Below are 25,927 nucleotides of genomic sequence, written 5' to 3'. Positions count from 1 at the left end.
TATCGTACAAAGAGATTCCCATCAAATAATTAGAAAAAAATCATACAAGTATTTATATGTGTCTCTAAAATATATTTTCTCTCGGTAGACAGGTCGAGAGCCAATCTTTTCCGTTCTAAGGTCGCCCGAACTGAAATCCCTCTTCTCGATCACTGAATTTTCAATTTCGATCGCGCGTCGAATTTTTATCTTAATTTTATGCTCGAATTAAAATTCGGAGGTAAGTTTTTATTAATAAAAAATATCGCAGAAAGAGATTCCCATCGAATAATTAGAAATAAATCATACAAGTATTTATATGTGTCTCTAAAATATATTTTCTCTCTGCCTATTTTGATTACTATTAACACTTCAATTAATAACAGCGTATTTCTCGATACATGTGCAGATCTTTCCAGCCGCAAATTAACGATTGCAATTACGGTCTCGTGGAATGCGTCGTCCGTGTCGGTCCGGATTCTATCCCTGGTTTCTCTTCTTTTTTCCTCGCCTTCCGCGACATCAACATCGGGAATCGATCTTACGGGGAATTTCGAGGGATTTTTAGTACCCTTATCTCGCCATGGGGCTAATTTCTTGCGTCATATATTTGGGGGCCGTTGACGCCGCTCGTTTCAGCCGGGTTGGAGAACCTCGGCAAGGACGACGCGAGCTGAAGACGTAAAATTCTCGGCGATCAACCACGTGTGTCCCGTGTGTTCATCTCTCCTTCCCATTTGCATTTTTTTCTCTTCCGCAGTACTTTCCCTTTCGACATCCCGATCGGCCGATGACAGCGGCATATCGTTTCTTATATTCGAAAGCGTTCACAGTTTGAGATAAATTCAAATTATACTCGTGGCGCCAGCCTGGTTTCATCCCATCGATGCCCGAAAAAAATCGCCATCCCGGGTTTATGAAACCCAGCTCCGTAATTTTCTATGCTTTCGAGGATAAAATAAAATAATTTATGTTTTGTTATTTTTTTTACATAAAATTATTTATGTGCACATGCGACGTTTTATGAAGTTTTTTTATTAATTAATTATAAGAAATTAAATTAAATTACTTGTTAAAAGTTAAATATTCTGTGTAAAATTATGTATCATTTTTTACGTGACATTCCATATAAGTTTATTTCTTTATTCTCGCGGATGTGTCATCGACCAAATATTTCTCACCTCTTTGCTGCTAATATTTTCGAATATAATCAACAGTGTTTTCAGGGGTTTTTGACACCAGAGCTGAGATAAGTTTCTCGCGCGTTTCTTATATGCCTTGTAACTCGTAACATCTATACGAGTTGTTTGTTTACGAAATTTGTCGAACGGTGGTGACAAATAACGAAACGCTTCTTTCCGACTTTTCTGCCCCTTTTTTACGAGAGGGCGAAATAAAGAATTGACCTTACAACTTCAAGGTGAACCTGACAGGGCTGCATTTAAACCGGATGGATAACCTTTGGCCGAGCGAATAGTCTTGTAGGCAATTAAGTGGTTTTTAAATGTGACATATTCTCCTCGTGTAATTTCTCTGGCGCGCATCATGCGTCACGGATGATGTTTTCTTCCTTTTAGTATCTCTCTTTGTGCAAATATCCGTTTCCAAGGAATTCGCGCAATGCCTCCCCGAAAGATTACGATACCGGATCCTCAAAATTCTCGCGTAAGTGCGCGACGATGTTGAAATAGTAATCGCGCGATATAATTTCGTATTAATTTAATCCGAAACAAGCCGCGCGAGCATTTCCAACTACTTGCTATCGAGATGCTTCTTCGATACATTTCACAAAATAACAAGTATATATTTACTTAGATGACTACATCTTTCGATGGAATAATTTCGCTTTTTGATTTATTTTTTACTGCTAAATTTTTTAAATATTAAAATATTAAATATTATTTTAAATATTTTTTAAATATTTTTTACTGCTAAATTTTTGAAATATTATCGAAATAAATGTGAAAAAAAGAAACTCGCATTCAAATTGGTCGATAATAAAAATCCATAAAAATTACGTAAATTAGAAGCGGAGGTTACCGTAAAATTTCGCCCACGGACAGAAACGCGTTGACACATACAAGTCACTTAGGAGCCTTTAGGGAGCCCTCGGAAACCCAAAAGAAGTTATATAGGGCCACCCGGTACTCCGGCGGCATTGAACGACCTTGACAAATCGGGGTCCCTGTCCGATGAACAGCTCCACGTAGGAAGGGGATTTTTACGTTCAGCCATACACACAGGCGAGCATCGTAACACGAACACCGATATCGGGCTATACATTACCTATACATCGAGTGGGATCAGCTTTTAGAACATAATATTGCGGGGCCCGCGGCTATAAATATCTCCATCGGCGACAAAGTGTCGGTCGGAGGAATTCGCAGCTTTCCAGTAGTTAATATGTGTCGTTTTTCGACGCCTCGGTATAATACAAGTCCAGTTCTAAGTTACCAGGGGTTTAAATAAGGATCGTTGGGGGAAACACGCGCCAAAAATAGATTTATATCGTGGCGTTCGAGAACAGGTAAAGCCGACTACTAATTTAGCAGATCGAAAGCACCGATGATGTCATCGAGATTCGGCGCGGATTCCGCATATATCATCCTCTTGATATTTAATCCCATTCAGTAGAACTGACGTGGTACACTAATCGTTATAAATGGGAGCACTTTATCAACGCGCTTTTTTTTTTATCAACAGAAAAAAAACTGTAGGAGGATCACTTTAAAGAAAAAACTAACTTCAGGCTTATTAAAAAATGGATCTGATTATTATCTTGAGAGAAATTCGCTTCTTCGAAGTCTAGTTTAAATTAATAAAATTAAATGTTACGATATTTATCAAGCGGCACGCAAATATCAGGTTGGCATTTGATATTAATAAAAATGACGAAGAGAGACTCATTCGTCATTTCGCCGCGTAAGAGATTTTAAGTTATTCAATTCTCTCTTATTCAACTGTGCATTCGCCGCGAGATGAATCGTCGAGACATCGCATCACCGCAGGAATGATTAGGCTCTCCCTTGATTCATCCGTTTAAACTCTGCTCGGCTAGTGACCCTTGATCCGGATGGACACATGATGATCCTCTCGAGATACATTGTTATAGACGCGTCGCGTCCGGAGCAGAGTAACATAATGCACGCGATTTATGGAGCCTAACTCTTCGAGCGCGACGCGATTTTCAATTATGCATACACAAGAACGAATGTTTAATTGGACGAGCGGACGTGTTTTAGAAGCTCCTAAGCAACCTTGGAGCGAATAAATCGATCGAGATATATTAAATTTATACTCGTTGCACGTCACGTCAGAACGTGGAATAATTTATGCCAATACGTTCGCGAAATTGGTACGTTAAATCTTTTTCCAGTCCCACGAATTATCGGGACAGATAACATGTAGGGAAAATTTATTTCACGAATAACTATGATGTTGTTCTGTAAGAAGAGACATATATGGATTTATTCAATTGCGCGAGATGATTTATATGAGTATACTTGTATTAAATTTCTTCATTTTTTTCACGAATGTCACAAAAATGAGTTATTCGTAAAAATATATAATTTAAAGAACGCTGATGTTTGCGTGCCGTTAAAAGTTTCTATGTAGATTAAAACGTTCTTCTGTCTACGTAGCGTGATAATTGAACGTATTAATACTCCAGTTATACCGGTTTGGAAGTTCCTGGCCCTTGCACAATGTGCGCATTAAGTGCGTTTACATCAAGAGTCCCTATGTACGTTTACGAGAAACAATGATTTAAGATGCCGTAAGGTGTCATTTATGTCATTAAATTAATTCATGGCATCCGTGGTCTGTATTTAAGAGCATTCCTGTCAATTTTACGGCGCGCTTTGCGTTGCCGAAAATGCGTCTTCGGCTGAAAAAAGCCAGGACAGGTGGATGATCCGCGATGATTACGCGGGTAAAAGCCCAACTTTTACGTTGCATAAAACAAATCGGGTTACGCGGTCGGCCGATAAATATCCTTCGCTTCCTCAATAAATTTCACGGACCCATTATGAGGAGTTTAATTATTCATAAATCGCGAATAATATGCCGGCGAGTTCGCAATAAGGGTGCATATTAACAGCGTGTGTCGTACATTGATCTTTGAACGCGTATAAACAGCGATGTGTGTTTAAAAAGTTTGCCGTAAGAGAAAAAGAAGAGGATTACGCGCGACTCTTCGACACTTGACAGATACAGAAGAATGTTCAGCAAAATATTACGATACAGAGAATGTTGCGTAATCGCGTTATTGAAATTGTAAAGATAAAGAATCGGTTTGTTGTGCGGTAAAGTTGCGTTAATCGACAATCATTGCTTTCTTACAATCCTATCATCGAAATTTATATGACTTTATCTCTTATATAATGTATAATCAACGCTAAATTTGTCTAATAAAAGTTTAGATATTTTTGTGTCGCAAAGTACTTCCTCCTCTTAAATATGATGAAAAATGCGACATCGCGAATGTTATTTTTTAATTTCCTTGAGATTATCTCGTAAAATCTCGGAGATTAAATACATCACACGTGCAACATTAATCCATTCGTTCAGATTTGGAGTAAACAAGCCATATATGTATATCCACCCACGATCTCTCGTCCAGACAGAGAGATCCACGTATTTCTCGTAGAATATATATTTTTAACACTTCAAGTGCAGCGAATTATTTTTTTTTTTGGTGCTCGTCTCTATACACGCGGCGTACATCGATGCGGGATAAAAATCGCAGTCGCCATTAAAGTCACCTCGTATTTCCTGTGATTTACGACCGCACGCAACGCTCGGAGCACAAATGCTGTTATATATATGTATGTATATTTCTTCGTCGTTCTTCGCTACGTATTGCATCGATGTTCGCTAAGTAATGTGCATATATTGGCTTTTGAAAACAACTTACATGTATCGTATGCATATAAGCTGAGATTACATTTTCAGCGAAACCGGCGTTCAAATTTTCAACTCTTGTAAAAAGGTGCAGTTTAGAGTATAAACAAAGCTACCATTACATCTTTCATCTTATGACGTCGAAATGTTTTTCGAACGATATTTTTTTCTGTCGAAAATCTTCGCACCCTTTTTGATTCTCGTAAGTCTTCGGAGATAATTCTTGAAATTACAAAAATTAGGTCCCGTATACGAGTTCGTGTCACGGTAAAGAGCAACGATATATCTTAAGCGCCAGATAACGGAATGTTGCTCATCAGTCACGCCAAAATCTGGCCCAGTCATCAAAAAAAATCGAAACGACGAAAGAACCTCTTATCGAAACGACGTGATCGGTCGTTCCATCCATCGCACGCATAATCAGCTCTCTAGACTGTATTAATAAATTTACATGTCGCGCAGTTACGGGAACAGAAAAAACGACCTCGATAATTTGTTCCTCGTCAGACACAAGTGACATAATGGCTGTCGTGAAAAAAGGGTACATGTAATACAAGCGATAATAATGATTGTAGATTATTAATTTAATTATAGAAATAAATTTACGACTCGACGCACATCAAAAAGAAGAGATAATTATATGTATGAAAAAATATATACATATATATCACGTGAATACGCCATCGAGATTATATTCGATTATTTAATTCAATCTATTTTAATCGTACTTTCGCTAATATATCAGTCTCCTCGCTAAAGATCAATTCTCCTCGTCGCGCGAAATTCTTCGATCGGCATTTTTATAACACAACAAACGTCAGTTCTCACGTATACGAGGACGAAATTCCGCGAAGCGCAGCATCTTCAGGTTTCGCGTCTTTGCGCGAAGGAATGGGAATCTCGTGGAGGCATATATGACGCGCTTATTCGAGTGTATAAGATACCGATAAGGTCCGCGACCCGCCGTCTGCAGCTTTGTGCATTGAAGCACAGGTATCTACTTCGCCTCCAGCACACTTAACGTTATACTACCTGTAATCGCCGTGGCGAGTCTGGTACTCACTGGCAACGAGCTACGGAGACTGGATATGACGTGAAAATAAACATTCTTCTGAAGATTAGCACTCGTTGATTGATCACGAACTGTAGGACGAAAGAATGTTTCTTTCTTACAATTATAAATTATCTTTATTCAAATAAATTTAAATAAATTTTAATAATACCTTTATTATATTGTATTATTCTCTCTCCTCGGAGATAGAACGAAACGAAGAATTTTTTAAATTAAATTGCAATGAAATTTGTTTGTACGCTTTTATTCCAAATCAACGCAATTGCGGTCTCTCCATGTCTGCCATACGTATTTAAAAATTTGGTAAAACGCTGATTAGAAAATAGAGGATTAACAAGAGAGGGTTGATGCGAGGAATAAATTCTAGATCTTGACCAATGCAATGTCGTTACGGTTGTTTTAACGGTTTCTACTTTGCAACGAGTTCTAGGAGGGGTCGGATATGTTCATAAGAGATACGACGGGTTGTTAAACTGCAGATATCGAGAATCACTTTACCGTGTTTCACGGCTTAAGTATGAATTTTACACGATAGCGATTTGCAACTTTCAGACGCACAATTAATGTCCCGCCTATCCTGATTGAGTTACTGCAACGGACAATTAACAAGAGATCTACGTCCGTTATCGCGATTAATTCATGATTATTCAAGCTACATATATATATATATATATATATACCAACACATCAGAGCTCGAGAGAGGAAGAGAGAAAGAGAGACGATTTTTTTTCTTCTGCCCTCGACAACTTGGGCGGCCTGTCTGCGTTAATTAAAATGTCAACCGGAAAAATGTATCCACATCCCAAAGTGACGTACGTCGCTGCGACAATTCTAAAAAGCGCGAATAAAACGAACGGCGTTAAATTATATACCTTCGTTCCGCGATATAGCGATTAGATCAACAGCTGATATTATTTTACGATTTACATTTCGCCATTTTGGAGTATATCTGTTTTAATAGCCCTCGTTATATAAGCCTAATAATTATATATCGGTACATAATTATACTTATAGAAACGAAGTAAACGTGTACTTTCCAATTTGATAATTTTTTCTCTCCAATAAATCGAATATGTTATATCACGCGAAAACTATATATATATACGATGCTATATAGAGACTCGAGCACGTGTCATCTGGAGGAATCCTCCTCCTCGCGTGTTTCTCGCAGCGCGAAGGAACACGCGATCGACATACCCGATTCGTGTCGGTGAAACCGAAACATACGACGGAGCGATGCTCGCTTAATTGTAGCATCTTTTCTCTCCGGACGACTATTAGCTGTCGGGACGACATCGGTCGGCCGCGATAATGGCGGTGCACGGTGTATATATTGTGCAAGTGTATGTGCGTACTATGTAGAAGTACCTTGAGTACACCGGGCGAATATGCCTTTCACATAACTGTGAGTAAATGCCAGGCCGTAGTAAGCGCGGCTCTCCGTACTCTACCTCCTAGATGAGACCTATCCTCTGTCTATCCCGTCGAGTAATAAGCGATAAACCTGTTCTCGAGAGCTACGAAAAGCTACGATTCTGACCTATATTTCTCCAGAGACCCGTATCCGATTCCAATCCGCGAGTTCTTTCCGACGCTGTCGCTTTTTTGACATATCAAAGTAGTTTAATATGGATTCTTACACTAAAAAAAATTATTGAATTTGAATAAATATTTATTTCAATACTGCCTGATAAATCATTTATTTGAAATTAATACTTAATATTGATTTGATGTAAGATTTACTTGTTATATAAGAAAATCTATTTGAAAATAGATAAATATTTATTAATTTACTAATTGTTTTCAGTGTAAAATTGTCGTTTATACAATTTTATTATGACAAACGAGTTGGTAACGCGAAGCAGAATTGCCTTGAAATCTTGATGAAGTTCGCCGCACACAACGTAACTATATATCCTTTATCGTCGTGGAAATCTTATTATATCGGACATAGATGGAACAAGACTGTATTTAATTCTCAATTAATGTCCATCGCGTATAATTCAATGCAATGAGGTTTTAGTGCGACAAGCCTTAATATATGATACCAGACACGTTTGCTACAATAATGAAGGGTTTCATTATAAAGTTGTAAAGTTTTATCAGGTAAATTCGAGTATTTTCTAAAAAAAGAAAAATACAACGCTAATTTATAGTAGCAATAATTGAAGAAAAATGTACAAAAATATTGATCATTCTGTGTTTACGGGAATGAAGTTTGCTCGTAGTCAGTTTAATTGAACAAATAAATGCCGAGTGAAATAAAACGTTAACACTGTCCATCGAAAGTGCGATTTGCTGCAACAAGGCTACATCACGAAGTCGCATAACTTGGCGCGATGCAGCCGCACTCGTGAATCCTCCGGGAGATTCCTGATCTTCCACGTAATGGTAAAAGTATTTTGCGAAATCACAATAACGATCACGTTGGACCACCCGAGATTTTTGGCCGAGTTGAGATTACAACCCACCAGGATCAATGTGCGATCAGATCAGAGAGAATGATGTAATCGGCATATATTAAAACTAACTAAGAACGTTGTAATTAAAAAATCACCACTCACACATTTGACGTCAAACAACCTACATAATATATAGGTAAGTTATCATTTTCTTTGTGACATTTGCGCAACGCAAATCAGTATCAGCCTCTCGGCTCTCTATCTCTCCCTCTCTCGTTCTCTTTCAAACAAAGCTACCGTTAAATATAGAATCGGATATCCTGTTATAGATTTCACCTCACGTGCGCCTTTATTTCTTTATTTACGGAACAATCGTTCCCTCTAATATAATAAGGTGATTGAAAGATCATCAGTGATATAATACAAAAATATTAAGATTTGATACGATAGAAGATTCCAAAATAACGGAAAAATGGAGGCACAGTACGACAAGGAGATATTGTAATAAGTCAGCGTAGACAATTTAATAAGGAATTCTTCAAACTATCTATCTTTATATTAGCGCCGCGTGAAGGACGGCCGGATAATGCGCGGATTCTATTAAGCGAGGTGCATATAAAATGAAAGAAAAAAAAAAGTAGGACCGATGGTAATTGATCATTACCGTACCGGGGCGAGCGTTTTAATGAATTCTTTCGGTTTCTTATCCCGGAGAACGATTATTAAAACGTCCTGCGGCGCGCGACCGCATAAGGATATAGCTGGCGAAATTATCCTCCTCTTCTCTCATCTCGCGCGCGCTGTCCTTCCAACGTCATGATCGTCTGACACGTGTCTACCGCGAACGAGGCTCACTTTGTTCGATTCGAAGGTGCCGAGATCGTAGGGTGGGAGAAGAAGTTGAAGAAAAATTCTCCGGTCTCTCTCGATGTAGGGTGCCCGTTGACGAGAAACGCGACATCCTCTCGGGAGAGACTCTCGGCGTCCTTGCGCGAACGTTATGCCGTTGTACCCATGTCTCAATTAAAATCTGGTTGAAAACCGAACACGCTCGCGAGATTCCGCACCTCGCATAAAGCGACGGAACACAAGAATTGTTCCTCTAGAATTTTATGTCAATGAGTAGGATATACATGTCCCTCGGAGTTTTTTTTTTTATGGAAGATCGGTGCGCACAATGTTAAATGTGACCAGCAATCGTGAGACTCTGACGTCTCAAGAAAGGAGGAGAGGAGTATAAAAAATATTCTCTGCGAGAAAGAAAAAATATAATTCTCAGATGCATGTATTTAAGTCACGTTGATTGCCTAAAAAAATTCTACGAGAGTATAATTTTGAAGAATAAGAGGCATCAACTTTAGGCTTATTTCTTATGTAGGTGCTCTTAGATGCAAATACGGCGAGCCTTTCACGATCACGAGCGCAATTCGTGTAATAATCGCATTTACCTTCAACCGAGCCGTGTACTCGCTCCGCTCGCATGCACACGCACACGAATCGCGTTTATGCCGTGTCTCGCGGTGGCTAAATGTCTCTCTTCTTGCTCTGCTTTCCTGACGTAACCGCGCAAGGCCGCGACGAGAAATCGCTCCGAGCGGGACGCTTGTCCACTTACAAGACACTTGGAATAATTCCCAATGATACCCGGCGACATCATGACAGTCAACATTACCATAATCATGAACCGCCATTTACGATATTTCCGCGTATCACTAGTATCATTAATGAAAAACAGAATAAAATTAGGTCATTTTGCCTTTCCAAGCTGCAATGTTTGCTCTTTCAATCGAAAAACATCATCTGTCAGATATGTTCACGTAATTTAGTATTTTTTTTTTTTACATTATTTGTTTACTGTGTCTATATATTTTATATATACATATTTTTATATGCAATTTATATATAAATATCTTTATATATTATTTTATATATATAAATATTTTTATTTTATACATATAATTTTATATATAAATATCTTTATATATTATTTTATATATAATTTTATATATATAAATATTTTTATAATATATATATAATTTTATATATAAATATGTTTATATATTATTTTATATATAATTTCATACATATAAATATTTATAGAATATAGAAACTTTTCGTATGACATATAGACTTTTTTTAATTATGTTTTTAGCTATTCACATTTTTTACACCGACTGTACGCGAGTCACATATTTACTGCCACTCGTTCTCATTTCCTCCAGTAATTGCCACTCCATTGTCGTCGAAGTTGCAGAGAGGATCGACAAGGGCTGCAGCAAACCGATGGCAGGCTACTTGCCAATTCTTGTGCACCGGTTGGCCGGTACAATAATCGTTTATCGCTTCATTCGCCGACCATTATAAGAAAGCATCGGCGGTAATAACGTCTCCCGCTGCGATCATATATCGTCCTGCCAGGAGTTACATCGCCAGGGATATCGAAGGCGAACGATTTATTAACCCCTCTATATCGAGTCCGTTTCGCCGCGCGCGAGAGCCGATATCGTATCCTCAGTAATTACTTGATGAGTCTATAATGCGGCGTAATCAACCTGTCTCTCTCGTGGACATGCGAGAAAAAGCCCACCCTCGCATTCTGACTCGCGTTATGATGAATGCGAATTTCTTTATTATTCAATCGCGCCGTATTATTAAGCCGATTTTGTTTACACGAGCGCGCATAAATCCTGCGATTGTCCTGCTTTTACGCATGTAAAATACGATATATGTGCTTTTTGCTCTTGCCTCTTCCTCCTTTACATCTCTTAACATCCATAATATCCATATTTAATATCTCATTACTAACAAACACGTTTCGGTCGCTTTATAGGAAGCTTCTGAATAATCTGTAATAGGGTTGCGTCATACGATGGAAGATCATTCAATTTTTCTCTTATTTCTCAAATTTAAGAAGTCTTACATCAGCAAAGTGATAAATTTGCAATTTTTGAAATTCAGTAAAATAGAAAATTGAGTACAATTAATATAAAAGATTTTAGTTTATAAAAATTCGCAGTTATATCTATCATAAAACCAAGATTCTTCTTTTTTTTGTACAGTAATATTTTGCAACATAACGCATATTAAAAGTACCTTGACCGAATCTGTATATTTTGTTGTCATCTTCGAGACATATTCGAAAAGTCAGTGACATCTCCTGAATGAGAAAAAGACGGATTAAAAAAGTGATGGAAGTCATATATATTGCATCATTTTAAAAGTCATTGTCTTACTTTAAAAGGCCCATAGCTATTGTTGTACCGAAGCACGTTTTCGTCCGCTTTAGGTCGAGGGATCTTCTTTTTCATCCGATCGAAAAAAAAAAGGACAAGCTTTTTTTCACGTAATCGACCGTAATTTCCGAACTTTCTCTTTCAAAGGCAACGCCTCCGTATCGAATGCGAACGAAAGAATGTAACTCTGACGATTCCTACCGCAAATTGATCTGCGAACGCATTGGCATTTTGATTCGAAACAGCGTGAAAACGTTACGGTAAAATTTTTGCGCAAACATTACGCAAACGTAAAAAAAATGTAACGTTTAGAAAATTATAGCATTGTAACAAACTACGAATTTATTTATGTCTTATGTCTAAATGCAATAAATTATTCGAAAGATTTTAATTATTTTAAAAAATGTAACGACACATATGTAAATGCGCATAATAAATTTATATTTTTTTTTTTAGACTTTTAACATTCTGCATTAAATCTGATTGATTAGAAATATAATGAATGAAATTAAGATTTAATAGATATGCCTTAGAATTAATTTTCTCTGACTTATTAATTCGATGTAGATGACATTTAATTCGCAATCGAATCTCACCCTGCAGACGAAAATACAAATACACGCCCATGCACAAGGAAGTCATTAGGATGATGTATCTGATATAAGATATAAGGCGTCGCGACTCGACTCAATCATTCGAATATCTTCGATATGTGCGTTCGTTATAACTTTCTTTATACATACAAGACACCTCTGTAACCTCGTGATTATTTAATGCTGAAGAAAGAATACGCGTTTTCGAAAATGTAATATATACGTTTTTACTCCGATCCTTGTAATGACGGAAGATAGATCTTATCTATTTTAAGTAATCTGTCCTCTCAAAATGAAAATAAAATCGCAACGATATTTGTTCAGGCGTGTCCGAGTATATTGATTAATCTTGCCCGAGAATAGATTTTTTGTTGAATTCTGATCTGACAAATGATCTTATCTAGCTAGAGATAGAAGAACTCGTCGGTAGAGAGATTCAATTAAAAATTTCAGAGTTAATAAGAAATTAGAAATTGTGTGAAGAGATTTAGACACTTTGCTAAAAATGGATACGTTAATTCTATAATATCGAAATGTAGGTATTGCATGGTAATAATAATATTTCCGTGTGGGATACTTTTTCCGAACTTGCACAACCGATTCGCTTAAAAATCTCGCGGTTCCTTCGGGCGTCGCTTGTCATGTCGCGTTTATAAGACGTGCAAACCCCCGTCTCTTACGTAAATTATTTAGAAGCCGCGTGTGGGAGGGCGTATTTATATCGACGGCAAGACTCGGAGAGTACGAAATTACGCCACTGTTTCCATTGTGTAAGCATTGTCGACGTACGCACGCTAGTTAAGTTAAACTTTCGCTCGATGGACATTGAAAACTGACCCTTGACTGTCTTGACGATAAATCTACGGATATCTGATACCGATCGAAGGATACCTGTAATGGAAAAAAAATCACTCAAACACAGGTAAACATCATTCCGATACGCAAATAAATGCATTCGACTTGCTTACGAAATTATTTTACTCAACTTGAACCTTTATGAAAAAAAATTATTTTTCTAGTAAAACAATTATATCTACATCTATCGAAAAGAAAAAATATGATAGCTGATATTATACATTTTTTTATTTTATTTTATTCAGAATTTCTGCGTCAAAGAATTTTCTTATATTAATATAATGAAAAATAAATTAATGCACGTTATATTTAAAAATCTTATTTTACAAACCCCTATAGTGTTAATCGCGCAAATAAATCGCTTTATAATCGCATTCGCAATCTCCAAAATTATCCGAAATAAATGTTTACGCAAAATGTTGATTTAAGGAAAAACTCTTCGGATAAAACTGCAGGGGATTATCCTTCGTCAAAAATATGGTACGCGAAATAATGGCGTACAAAGAAACCGACAAACACTAAAAATGAAATCTCGGGATCATATGTTTTCGGATTAAGATATTTAACGATTTTACAAGTCCTACTCGTATATCTCAGCGCAAATATATCTTACGTCGTGCTTCGACACAATTTAATTACATCTTTTGCGCTCGTACTATTTACGAGTACTGCTTATGAATGTATGGTATGTACGGTATATATATTTAAATGCATGCGTATCGACACACATTTTCCCCGAAGGTATCATCTCGCATCCTTAAGCTCCCCTATCGCTCGTGCGGGCTCTTAAGATCAATTCGAATGATATCTCATAACCATTATATCACGCTCACGCTAAGCGCGTGCATCTCGATATGGAGCGAATCACATAGAAATCTATGAATGATATATTCGCTGCAAATATATAGAACATACATTCGCATAAGCAACGCGTCATAAATACAAATTATAAATTATGTTGGCTCCCACGCCTTATCTCAACTCGTACAGATCCTGACGATAACGGTTTACCGCGTACATCTCGTAGTAATTTAATCAGTGAATGGTGAAACAGTGAAAAACCGTGAAAACGGTTATAGTATAAAGAATTTTACAAAATATATAGAATAGTTAACATATTTATATTTTAATATAGAGTTGAAGAAAGAACAGAGAGCAAATATATTTTATACAATATTTAATCTTTAAACGGTATTAAAAAATTTGTACTTTAAATTAATATTGTAATTTAAAATATTTTAAATAATGTTCAATCAAAATGAATATAAAAATTATAAATATCCTCTTTTTATAAAATTAGTCGGGACATTTTATACACGTGTATCGTATCGTAAAAGCGATACATATTAATTGAACTGTCGATGCAATATTAATAGCTCGAGAAAGGTAATTTTTGAAAGAAAATCGCGAGAAGACATAAGAAGACAATTAGTTGAAATTGGAAAGGAGTTTACATTGGCACAAACGAGATGGACGACATTCATAAATGGAGAATGTCTCTACAGACTTTTATGCAAAGTAAATGCACGTGGATGATAAAAAAATATCAGTTGAATAATTCAAAACCGATATTTATCTTGATAAGTTACATCAAATTGCAATTAAGATGTTATTGCAAATTGAAGAAACTAATTAAGCATCGAGAGTAACTAAATTAATTAAAAAAATTAATGTTCATAAAACTTTATTTAAAAAGTGAAATGTTGATTATTAATAAGTGGCAAGAAATTATGATTCCGAGCTAATATTTTTAGCGAAAATTGACTTTGAACTCAATAAAGATACGTGATATCTATTTCGTTCTCTACAATTGTGTACCACACGTATACTGTATAAAAGGTAGGTACTCATACACTTGCGTACCACACCCAACCGCAACCTTGGTCGATCTCTTTCGCAGATTCCTCAGAACCTGCTCGTGTCATTTACTTTACCACTCGAACGATCCTTCGATCATATGCTTCACGTATTTATATCCGCATCGCACACAGAACCGGATATACGCGAGCAGAATCCCAAAAGGCAGCGATCAATCTTTCTAATAATTTAATATATACACTTCACACTTTTCATATACTATATATTCATTAATTTATAAAAATAGCAAATTTATGAGTTTAAATCAGGTCCTCCATTCATGAAATTTATCTCAAATTTCATACACATAATTATAAAGTCACTTCATTTATTTTCATTCCGACGTTTGATTTATGAAAGAGCTTGCGCGAAAAAAACTGACAACTAACGACATGTTCAGGTGTTGAAGAGAGCAGTTTTTTGCTGTTCGTCTGGCTGAAATAAAAACGCGCAGGTATACCTACGAAGGGACGGTCGAAAAAAGTGTCGAAACGAGAGCGAGGGCAATAACTCGCGCCCACTTTGGGTCTGCTCACAAATCCGTGATTCTTTGGCGATGACGGGATTCGTCTTTTAAGACGAGCCGCACCTGCATATTGTTTATAACTTTCGCTGAGTATCATCCGTCCAGGGAGACATCGTCTCTTCGTGGTACCCACGCGAATTCCTTCTGGGCTCTTTATTGACCCGGCGTATCGCCGTGTCATTCATTTCATACGAATTTGATATCGGGATATAGATCACACAATCGCATGTCTCGACTGACTTTGCTCCAGGGATACGTTCACCTTCGAAGAGCGCTTTGGGGGCACTCGACTTTAATTGATTCCGACATTCGCGCAGATGCTCGAAAGAAAAAGTAATTGTTGCCCGTCATTGATATATCGTGTGCGCGAAAAATTACAAGCAATTTATGCGATACGATATAATGAAATGTCAAGATAAATTGTAATAAAATATATGACATTCTTTTTCTATAACAGTAATAATAAGTGTCTCTCGATTGTTGAGTCTTAAATTTAAATTTTGTTCTTATCTATTTATAATCTAAGTGTCAAAGCAACGTTCCAATTATTATTTAACTCGTAGCTCATAGATATTTGCAATGACTCAACATCAAAAGCGCCATTCTTCTTAATTTGATTTTCAATATCTGCGATCGAGAATAAACCAGGTTTCTCTCAGGTACCGTACGCGAAGGGATAATATATTTGTATGATAAATGTGTGTGGAGAACGACGAAGAATAATTCAATGTAAAGAAATAACGACTTTGTTAGCGCGCGAAAAGGAATCGTTCGATCTTAGATGTGAGCGTGACGAAACAAGTTATTCCCGATACCGTTGGTACATGTATATTAACATAATTTATCGAACTTATCCCGAGAGAAGAAAAAACAAACATCAATAAAGACAATCCTATGCACGTACAGACTATAATAATTAATTATGAACCTTGACGTGGTGAACTTCGCGCTTCTCGCTAATGAGGATATCGCCTCAAAAAAAATCGATACATTTTTTTTACGCGGGAAGGGAAAGAAACGTCATAAATAACGAAAAAAAAATATATATCAAATATATATTTTTATTTCGTTATTTATGACGTTTCTTTCTCTTCCCGCGTAAATGTATCGATTTTTTTGAGGAAATATCCTCATTATATATATATATATATATAATATTTTTTATATATTATATATATATATATATCCCGCGTAAAAAAAAAAAAAAAAAGCGCGGGCGACATGTCTAATTTAGCCTCGTCGAAGCGTCATTAATCATCGCGCATATTAAGTCTCGTAACACGAGCGGCACGATCGTCGCTCTTTCATTTAATAAACGACGCTGTCGCGTGGGATGCATCGATTATGAGAGAATGCATACCCGTGAACGTGCGTGCACGCGCGCGCGCGCGAGAGAGAGAGACCATGTGCAGATATATCCGACGCACATACCCGGGAATGACTCGACTCCCGTTGCGGTGACCTCACCCGAGGTGTCCGCGCACGACACACAGAGAGTACGTGTGTTCTCCTTTCAACAGGAAACCCAACGCGCTCTATTCGAGCGCAGCGCGCGCCTGCTTTTAACATCTCGCCGTACGCCTTATAAATCGGCGGATATTAATCCTGCGCATATTTATAATTCTCCCGGGCGCGTGTGTAACGCGAAACGAAATTTATGAGAACGCGCACGAGCCGAAGACAGTATGATTAATCCCCCGATACGCAAGTATCGAGCAAACATCGTCCGCCGTTGTGGCATCGATAATCATCCCGGGGGAAGTATTAATCTCCCAGAAAGAATTAACCGAGCGCGGCCGTTTAGCATGTCGCCCATGGGCTAGAATTTTTTCTTACCTTAACACACATACCGATATGATACACGCGAGAATTGTACTTTAAAACCCCGACGAGATCGAGCGAGAAAAATTCTTCAGTTTCGAGTCTCGTCGATGGCTCACGATTATTCTTGTTTTTTTCGATATATATTGAGCACAAAAAATTGCTCGACTAAATAACTCGAAAAAAAAGTTTATTAGTGATGAAATGAGACAGTGTAATTAATTTTAATTTAGAATATTAAAAGAGCGGACTTGATTCTTCAATCATTCGATAAAATCCAGCGTCGCATACAGAATTTTATGCATTCGTAACACATGTTCATAGAAGTAGCGCGTCTAGTCTCGAGACACTGGTGCATTTCCCGCCGTTTGGTGCAAGGATATGGTACTGGTGGTACCGGTTTGCGGATCTCGGCCGCTTTATTCGGAGTACAACTCCTCCTCCGCCTCTTTGTCTTCCGTTTCGCAATCGCGAGGGCACGATAAGTAATAAAGGCGAGGATAAAGTCCTGCGAGCGGGACTGTAAATCGTCGCGAAATAATTGCCGAGATGAAGCAGCGTCGTCGATGAAAAAAAAAAAAAATTCGCCGAGACGAGAAACCGCGTGACGTTTCGAATGTCAAGTCCGGATTCGATTCGGCGATATATAAATATTTGACACGCGCATTATATTATCAATCACACCGTATATTTATTACGCTTCTTTTTCGTTCAACGGCGTAAAAATTTGCCGTTCGTGTGAAAAAGTCTCGACGACGCGACGGAGCCGAGCGAAAATAATGCCTCGCCACATGCATCGTAAAGTAGCTGTTTGTACACCCACGCTGCGAGGTCTCTCGCACCGTATCCCGCCCTTTCTCTGCACCTTCGTTTCTCCTGTTGGCGAGGAACGCGACGTGATCAGTAGCGGCTTCAGGCGCACTCTGCATGTTCACGTTCCGTGCATAAAAATAGAACAAAGCCGTTCTTACGATTGAAGAAATTCCGCGGCATAAGAAGCTTAAGGAGAAGGACAGTTAGCTGTCATGCTTGCGAAAAAATCAATGCGCGCCATCTTTTATATCGAAATTATAATAATATTTAAGCGATCAAATAAATTGTTTATTAAATTTATTTGGTTGTATCCGATCTTAATGAAGTTCAAATTATATATGATGGTGAAAATAATGAAACGAACTGCAGGACTGCGAGCTTAATTCTTAATTTTCTCCCCCGGATTATTATAATACTTGTAGAAGGGCAAGGACCGCAGCGATCCTCTCAGTGTCGTAAAAATCAACAGCACACTGTAATCGCGCGCTGCAGCAAGCTCGGCAATAAAATCGAACTGGGGAGGTCCGGAAACTTAAATTCACAACCTTGTATACACATTTTATGCCGCTACGATCCGCAAGAAGATTCTCGTGTGTGTGTGTAATAAGAAAAAAATGTCGTTACTTTTTCGCACAGGCACACCATGTCATAAAGTGTCATGTAATAACACGATTAAACGTCACGAAATATATTTTGCGAATTGAGTATATTAATAACTAATTGAAAGTGGAACCAATTTAATTCTTTAATGTTAAATCTATCAACGCATATTCGGAATTATTCTCAAAATGTTTGCTGTTATCTTGACGAGTAAACATCACCGCGATTTTAAGAGGATCTATAGATGTCAGATTTAATTTCAAAAATTTTCTAGAATTTAAATTCAATAATCTTTTGCACGTTTTGAAAGAATTTTCTACGTCGACGAATATTAAATATAATTTTTATATTTTTTAATAATAATAATATATGAATTTAAAATCGGCCAATAGAGCCCAAGCGCGAAAAATTAATTCTTCGGATCTCTTGGTTTGAGATTACTAAGTTCCATATATAAATTAATCCTCGAACTTACATATGGAGAAAATTTATATTTATAATTTTATATTTTTTATATCTTGTCACAAAATTAAATTCATTTAATAATAAATAAGCTTATATTTAATATATGTAAAGCTCATGTTTAATATTAAAGAAATGTGTCTCTCTCTCTCTCTCTAAAAGAACACTTACCTTTCGCATAAATTTTCTGCTCCTCGCCTGAAGATGTGAAACAGTCCGCGTATCGTCACACGCTTCTCGCGAGCTCGACTCCTCCCTGTGCGTTCTTTCTCCTAATGTGCGTAGCGCAATCGCGTAATAAGAGATAAATTAAGCATTTATGCTCCGCGCTCGCCGGCGGCGACTGGTATCTCTATGGTACGTGAGAGACACGCATGCCTAATTGCCGTCGAATTTGCTTCAAAACGCTCACAATGTTGAGCGAATCTCATTACGAACGCCGACATATCGAGGGATTCGCTCTCTCGTATCTCGCGGCATAGATATTAAAATATATATCCTCACATTTTTTCCTCTTTCTGAACTTTGTCGGCGCGGATTGTTGAGCAAAATTCATCCAAGTCATTTATAGCCTCCATGATGATCACTATAATTGAAAAACATGTGAATATATTGGTTCGGCGTGTACGAATATTTTTTTTCATACTACTGTATCGGCTAAAATTGCTTACAAGTAGCAAGAGCGTAAATACAGACAGTGTGCTTTGTCGATTAACATAGACTAGATTTTCACGCTTTGCATTAACGTTGATTGCTATGCGTGTTTGTTTTATTATGAAATTTTCTATGCATGATTATCTACGCGACGATTCACCTTCTGCTCTCGTCGAGCGTTCTATCAGAGCGGCTCTCTCGCCATTGTTTGCAAATGCGAATCCCGAGCGCATAATGGTTCCGGCATTATTAGACGTGGGACTGTTACGTTTAAACTCGATAATCTCGCTCATCGTTCGCGATTCTTTACGAGGCAGAGGACTCTGATAAACCATTGACTCCCGCATAAATATCGTACCTACTCGTGACGTTGTTCCTTATGCCCTGCAATCCGTCAAGGTCGCGATTACAAAGAACTCGAGCATCCAAGTACCTTATTATAGTTGCGATAGTCACGTATCTTATTATACGCGCGGTGATTGGAAATCGATTAAGAACACGATCGATAAGCTAGCGGCTGAAAATCAGGATGGATGATAATTAGCCGCGTAATTCATGCTGAATAGCTGAAAGTCACGGGACGTTGCAAATAAATCGCGAGAGCGCAGAATTGCAGTGTGAATAGTTCATAAATATCTTACAAAATCATATTTCGTTGTGTATATATATATATATATATATATATATAAAATAAATCTTACATAAAATAATTACAAAATACGTATATATAAATATTTCCCAAGAATACATTTTACATTAATATTTAAAATTAAATAATAATGAAATTGAAATAATTCTCTCGTTGTGCTTAATATTTGCGCGTCGTTTCTTATTAAACCTTATCATACTTGATTTTGTATTAAATTTTAAGTATAAAAAGCTTTTTATTATTATCTGATAATTTATTCTTAAAATTCCATAATAATTTATAATAAAAACTTCGTGTAGTGTTATTCTTGGAAGATATTTTAAACTTAAATGGATGTACAAATCGAAATCTCCTCTTTTCATTCTTCTCGCGAGTCTCGTATATATAGCTGCGCAGAAAATATCAAAATTCAGACAACAGGAAGTAATGCGTCGTGAAATTGCAACGAGACTGCAAAAAAATTTGCGAGATTTTCATCGAGAGAATGGCTGGCGTGTCTTTGAAGGACTTTACGAGCGAGCGCGTCTTGAACGACTTATAAATCGCACGAATGCACACCTGCCTGCGTCCTTCGTACATCTCCGCAAACGTAAAAGCAGTCTAACGCCCCTCAACAGGAATTTGAGCGCCGACTGATCTAAAGTGTGCTTTTGTTTCAACGATTTCGCGTGCATTTATATTCATTTATTTTAATTTGCTTTAAAATTATTTTTAAATCAATAATTTGAAAAATCTATATTCTTCATTGGCGCATTTTTTGAAAAAATATAATCAAATCATACAATATGTATAATTTGTAAACAGCTTTTTAATAAATTAATCAACAACTAAAAGACAATAAGAGCTAATTAAATTCTATCAATTAATAATTTATTTGTCTAAGGATGTACAACATATTAAATATCATAACAGAAATAAATTCGTTCGAACGTTTCGGTTGTCTTTTCCAACCTTCTTCAGCGTATACAATTAAAATTAGAGGTTAATAAAATTTAACAATAAATTACTTATAAATGTCATTATACTAAAACTATACAATATCTATCTTTCAGATAGTGTTCCAGGCGACACTGGTCTGGGAGGAGACGCGCGGTGCTCCGGCGAAAAAGAGCGAAGTTCTCGCCGGCACGGAATTTCTCTCTGTCTTCATAAACGGTGCCATGGCACCGACGCCGGGGCGCCGTCGAGGTTTCCGGCGCAATCAGCACGTGACCGCGCCCAGGGATGACAGCGCGCCAGCCGAGTCGCATCAGCACGAGGCGTCCATCTATCGAATATCTCAAAATCCTACTCGGTTGATCTCGAGGCCGCAAACGGGCAATCGCGACGACGTCGTGCGCTTCTATCCTATAAGCCAGAAAAGCCTGGAGCACCGGCAGCAGAACTTAGCGTCGTTGATCGACGTCCTGAGCACGCCGGTCGACATAAGCTCGACACGTCTGACACCGTCGAGCGCGACGACGATGACGACGACGACGACGACGAGCGCGTCGCCGGTCCTCCGCGATCAAACCTCGAGGTCGAACGGGACCGCCAGTGGATCCAACAAAATTGTTAGCCGCCAGAAGGTGATCGGCGTGAGCGTCACGTCTACGGTCGAAGCTACCCCGTACAAGGTGCGCGTTGAGCATTACGGCAACGCTGACTCCGCGGTGGTAACACGATCACCACCGAGTTTGGAGTCTCCGGTGAACGGAGAAATCGGCAAGGAATCGACTAGAGGCACCAATAGACCTTCCACGTTGCCGTCCACGACGACAACGACGACGACGACGACGACGACGACGACGACAACGACGACGACGCTGCCGCCGGTCCGATTCGTCACCGAGGAGCTCAGCAACATCGTCTCGGAGTCCAACAGAAGCGAGTTCTCCGTCGACGAGGACTCGCTGGGGACCAGCTGGCGCGGTCACGTGACCACGACGCCGCATATCGAGAAGATCGCCGCGTTTGTAGAGGAGAATGGGAAGAATGAGGAGACCAACGAGACCACGCAGATCGTTGACGCGATCACCCTTCCGACGGAGGAGAATTACGAGCTGCCTGTGGAGAACTCGGAACCGCGAGAGTCGAACGAGGAACTGCCGGAGGTGTCGTCGGACCGGCAGCTTCAAGGGCACAAGATGGGACGTCACTACGACGCGCCGCTTTACAATCGATCAGGCCCGAAGCTCTACGGTCAATCGTCCAAGACGTATAAATCCTTGCAACGTACTTACAACGAGCCTGCCAAGATGTACAGCGAACCGGCCAAGGTCTACAGCGACCCTGAACGAGTGTATGGAGAGCCGGCTAAGGTGTATAGTGAACCCGCAAAGGTCTACAGCGAACCGGCCAAGGTTTACAGCGAACCCGCCAAGATCTACAGCGAACCCGCAAAGATCTACGGTGAACCGGAAAAGATCTACTCCGAACCGTCCAAGATCTACTCGGAGCCGGCGAAGGTTTATTCCGAGCCGGCCAAAATTTACTCGCAGCCGGCTAAGATATACGGCGAACCTAGCAAGGTGTACGACTCCGAGGGCCAACCGGTGAATCGGCAACAGCAGGGTGGTGAACCAGACGAGCAAAATTACGAAATCGACGAATCGGTCAGCGTCGGCAGCAACGGTAATGTTCACGGACCTCAGTTGGTCGTCACGGAAGAGACTCCGGGTGCGTCCGAGGACGGACACAAGGTCGGCTACGTTGTCGAGGGCAGGAACTATAGGAAGTACAGGGTCGAGGAGAGGACACCCGACGGCTTCATCGTGGGCGAATACGGTGTCGTCAGTCACGATGATGGTTCGTTGCGCGGTGTCAGATACACCGCTGATGGAACCATCAATCCGCAGCTGATCTACGACGCTCTGATGAAGTTTCTCTCTCTGTGAACAAAATCATATCGATAATGTAGTAGGAAGAGAAGGATGAAGGTGGACGAGAGGTGGCTTCGGCGACGTCGTCGACGAGACGAACACGACTGATTCTTTTGCTCTTGCCAACTCAACTGCCTCAACAATTAATTTTAAGGACGATATTTTTTTTTAGGATCTAAGGATGAGCCTGTTCGACAACGAGGCGACTTGTTGCGCGTATCACTGAACCGAGGACCGAAAGGTCGACCGAAACCGACGTACGAAAGTCGAATCTCGATGTTCAGATTCTGATTGCGAAATGCTGACAGATGAAAGTTATTCTTTGGACGGCGAAAGTACGAACTTTTGTGCGCGGTGCTGCTCGATGGCCTTTGACGATTGTGGCAACCGATCGAAGTGGTTGTCGAATGTTATGGTTTTCTTACGGGTTATTCGCAAAGGTTCTCGAAGCGAGAACGAAACCGTTACAATGTTTCTGGTGCGTGAGAGCTTGCACTTGAGTGACGACACGCATCGATTATCTTGTACGATTTTCAATTATAACGTCAACAGAATTATTCATTTTGGAGTTTCTAATTTTTTTTATACATTATACGATACTTTGGTATTTTAAAAATAGGATAATAAATTGATAATAGCCGCTTCATTATTTTGATTAGATAAATATGTGAAAATTGCATGTTTGGAAAAAAAGAGATATACGAAATGCATGACAAAATGTATAATCCCAGTGCGATATCAGCACAACTATATCTCGGAAGCTTTTATTTTGACAGATTTTTAAATATGCATTTATGTATATGTTTGCAATTGAATGTTTTATAGATAAAGAAAAATTATAATCATACCTTTGTCGAAGATAATATCCGCGGCAAACTCGCGATTCTTAATCTCTGATATCCGGTAAAAAAATAATCTATCGAAGCACATCAAAAATATTCTAAGAAGTTAAAATAACGGTATATTTTAATATCTACATTCTATGAAAAGATTTATATTGCAATACTAAAAATATAAACCCACAATATTTTTTTTTACATTGGTGATCTTTCAAATAATAAATTGAAGTATCAGAGATTATTAATTCACAAGACATAAAATGAAAATAATTTTTTGTGTGTTAGAAAGATGCTATCAATGTAAGAGTGTGTGTATGTATGTGGCAAGAGATCTGTATTGATTAGAGATTAATTTAATTGTCAAAGAGGGGATTTACGAATTACTCGCTATTATGCCAAAGTTAACGTTAAAACATTCAGACTTTCCTTATCGTCTTTAAAGTCTAAGGAAAATTCAGTTCAAACATTTAATTCTTCACATTTTTTTATACTAGATCTAATTTATTGTCAAATCATACACAGCACAATAAACTATATTATTTATATTCCAACGATATTAAAAAGAAAAATATTACTGAGATATCAAAGTCGTCAGCGAACATCGTCGAATGTGTCTGAATGTTTTAACGTTAATAGCTTCCGAAATTGACTAAGAGTTCCCTTCGTGTGCTTTATTGCGGTTACGCTTCTGCGATGAAGAGGTAAACGAAAAAGTTGCAGCTGCCAGGGTCCTTCAAGGATACTCCCTCTCCCTCCGAATGAAAAACCGGACCCCGCAGTTGCGATGGATGGACTGACTTGTCGTGGCAGCGTTTCTGCATGTCTCCTAGCTCTAATTGTAAGTTCCCTGAATCTTAAGGTTGCTCCCGCGTCAAAGGAAGTATCTCATCAGCGAGAAAGTTCGTCTTTTTATCGCGTAGCGTCGATTATTTTATTTAGCGTTTAAAACTAGCTCGTTTCTCTCTCATTACCTCAGTCCTTTGAGATAGTTCCTCTCGCCATGCAATATCAAGCGAGCAAGCACATCCTAAACGTTCCGCGAAACTCGCGGGAAGCAAGTACAGGTGTTCCAAAATCACTGCCGCTTCTCCTTTGAACAAGTAACTATGTGGAACCACATGTGTAATTTTTGGACACTATGTACGAATATCTTTCGTAGTATCGTATTGCTCACATTCGTAGATTATAAGTAACATCTCGATTATTCTATTTTACTCTCCCGTATGTACACTTCTAAAGCATTCCGATATGTTACAGACAGTATCTCTAAGAATTCCCTCTCTCTCTCGTATAAGTATCCTAGACAACATTTACTATTAAAGTATCATGTATAATGCTGCATGTACAGCCATCGCCATTTTTTCACAACTTTGTAATAAATCCATTGCCATAAAGATGAAATCTTTCAATTATTTTACCTTAATCGTATAAAATTACTAGCGGATCCTGAACGAGGGAATTTTGGGATTAAATCCCCTCTTGCAAATTAAAAAAAATTGGTCGTTGATCCTAGAGTAAAAGCTAAGTATGAAATAAAAAATATTAATTAAATAATTTTGTAGAAACTTCCTCCCATCGATGTCAGGATCCGATAGTGTATAAAATAATAAAAAATATATTGACAGCAATTCAATATTTCTTCGCAATAATTTTCATTGAAAGGCTCGCTGGTTTGTTTGCTACAAAAGAAGGTACAAACTCATATTTCAAACTTTTAATAACTCGCAAAATTGTTACGCTCGTAAAATTTGTACAACATATTTTACGATCAGAGAAGTTGTAAAAGTCGGAAAATAATCTCGGATAAA

General features: G+C 38.3%; 1 protein-coding gene across 1 annotated transcript in view; it reads left to right on the top strand.

The window, feature by feature from the left end:
• LOC114944188 (uncharacterized) overlaps positions 1–25,504 on the top strand; it is a 36,648-nt gene extending 11,144 nt beyond the window's left edge. The window contains exon 2 of the mRNA XM_029319979.2: positions 21,472–25,504. Coding sequence (XP_029175812.1) covers positions 21,472–23,295 — 1,824 coding nt within the window. The 3' untranslated portion in view covers positions 23,296–25,504. The remainder of the gene's footprint in view (positions 1–21,471) is intronic.
• The last annotated feature ends 423 nt before the right edge of the window (positions 25,505–25,927 follow it).

This window comes from Nylanderia fulva, unplaced genomic scaffold, assembly GCF_048542155.1.
Source record: "Nylanderia fulva isolate GAGA-0341 unplaced genomic scaffold, ASM4854215v1 Scaffold20, whole genome shotgun sequence".
In the NCBI taxonomy this organism is placed as follows: Eukaryota; Metazoa; Arthropoda; class Insecta; order Hymenoptera; family Formicidae; genus Nylanderia; species Nylanderia fulva.
The sequence above is the reverse complement of the archived record's forward strand: the minus strand, read 5'-3'. Positions and strand labels throughout refer to the sequence as shown.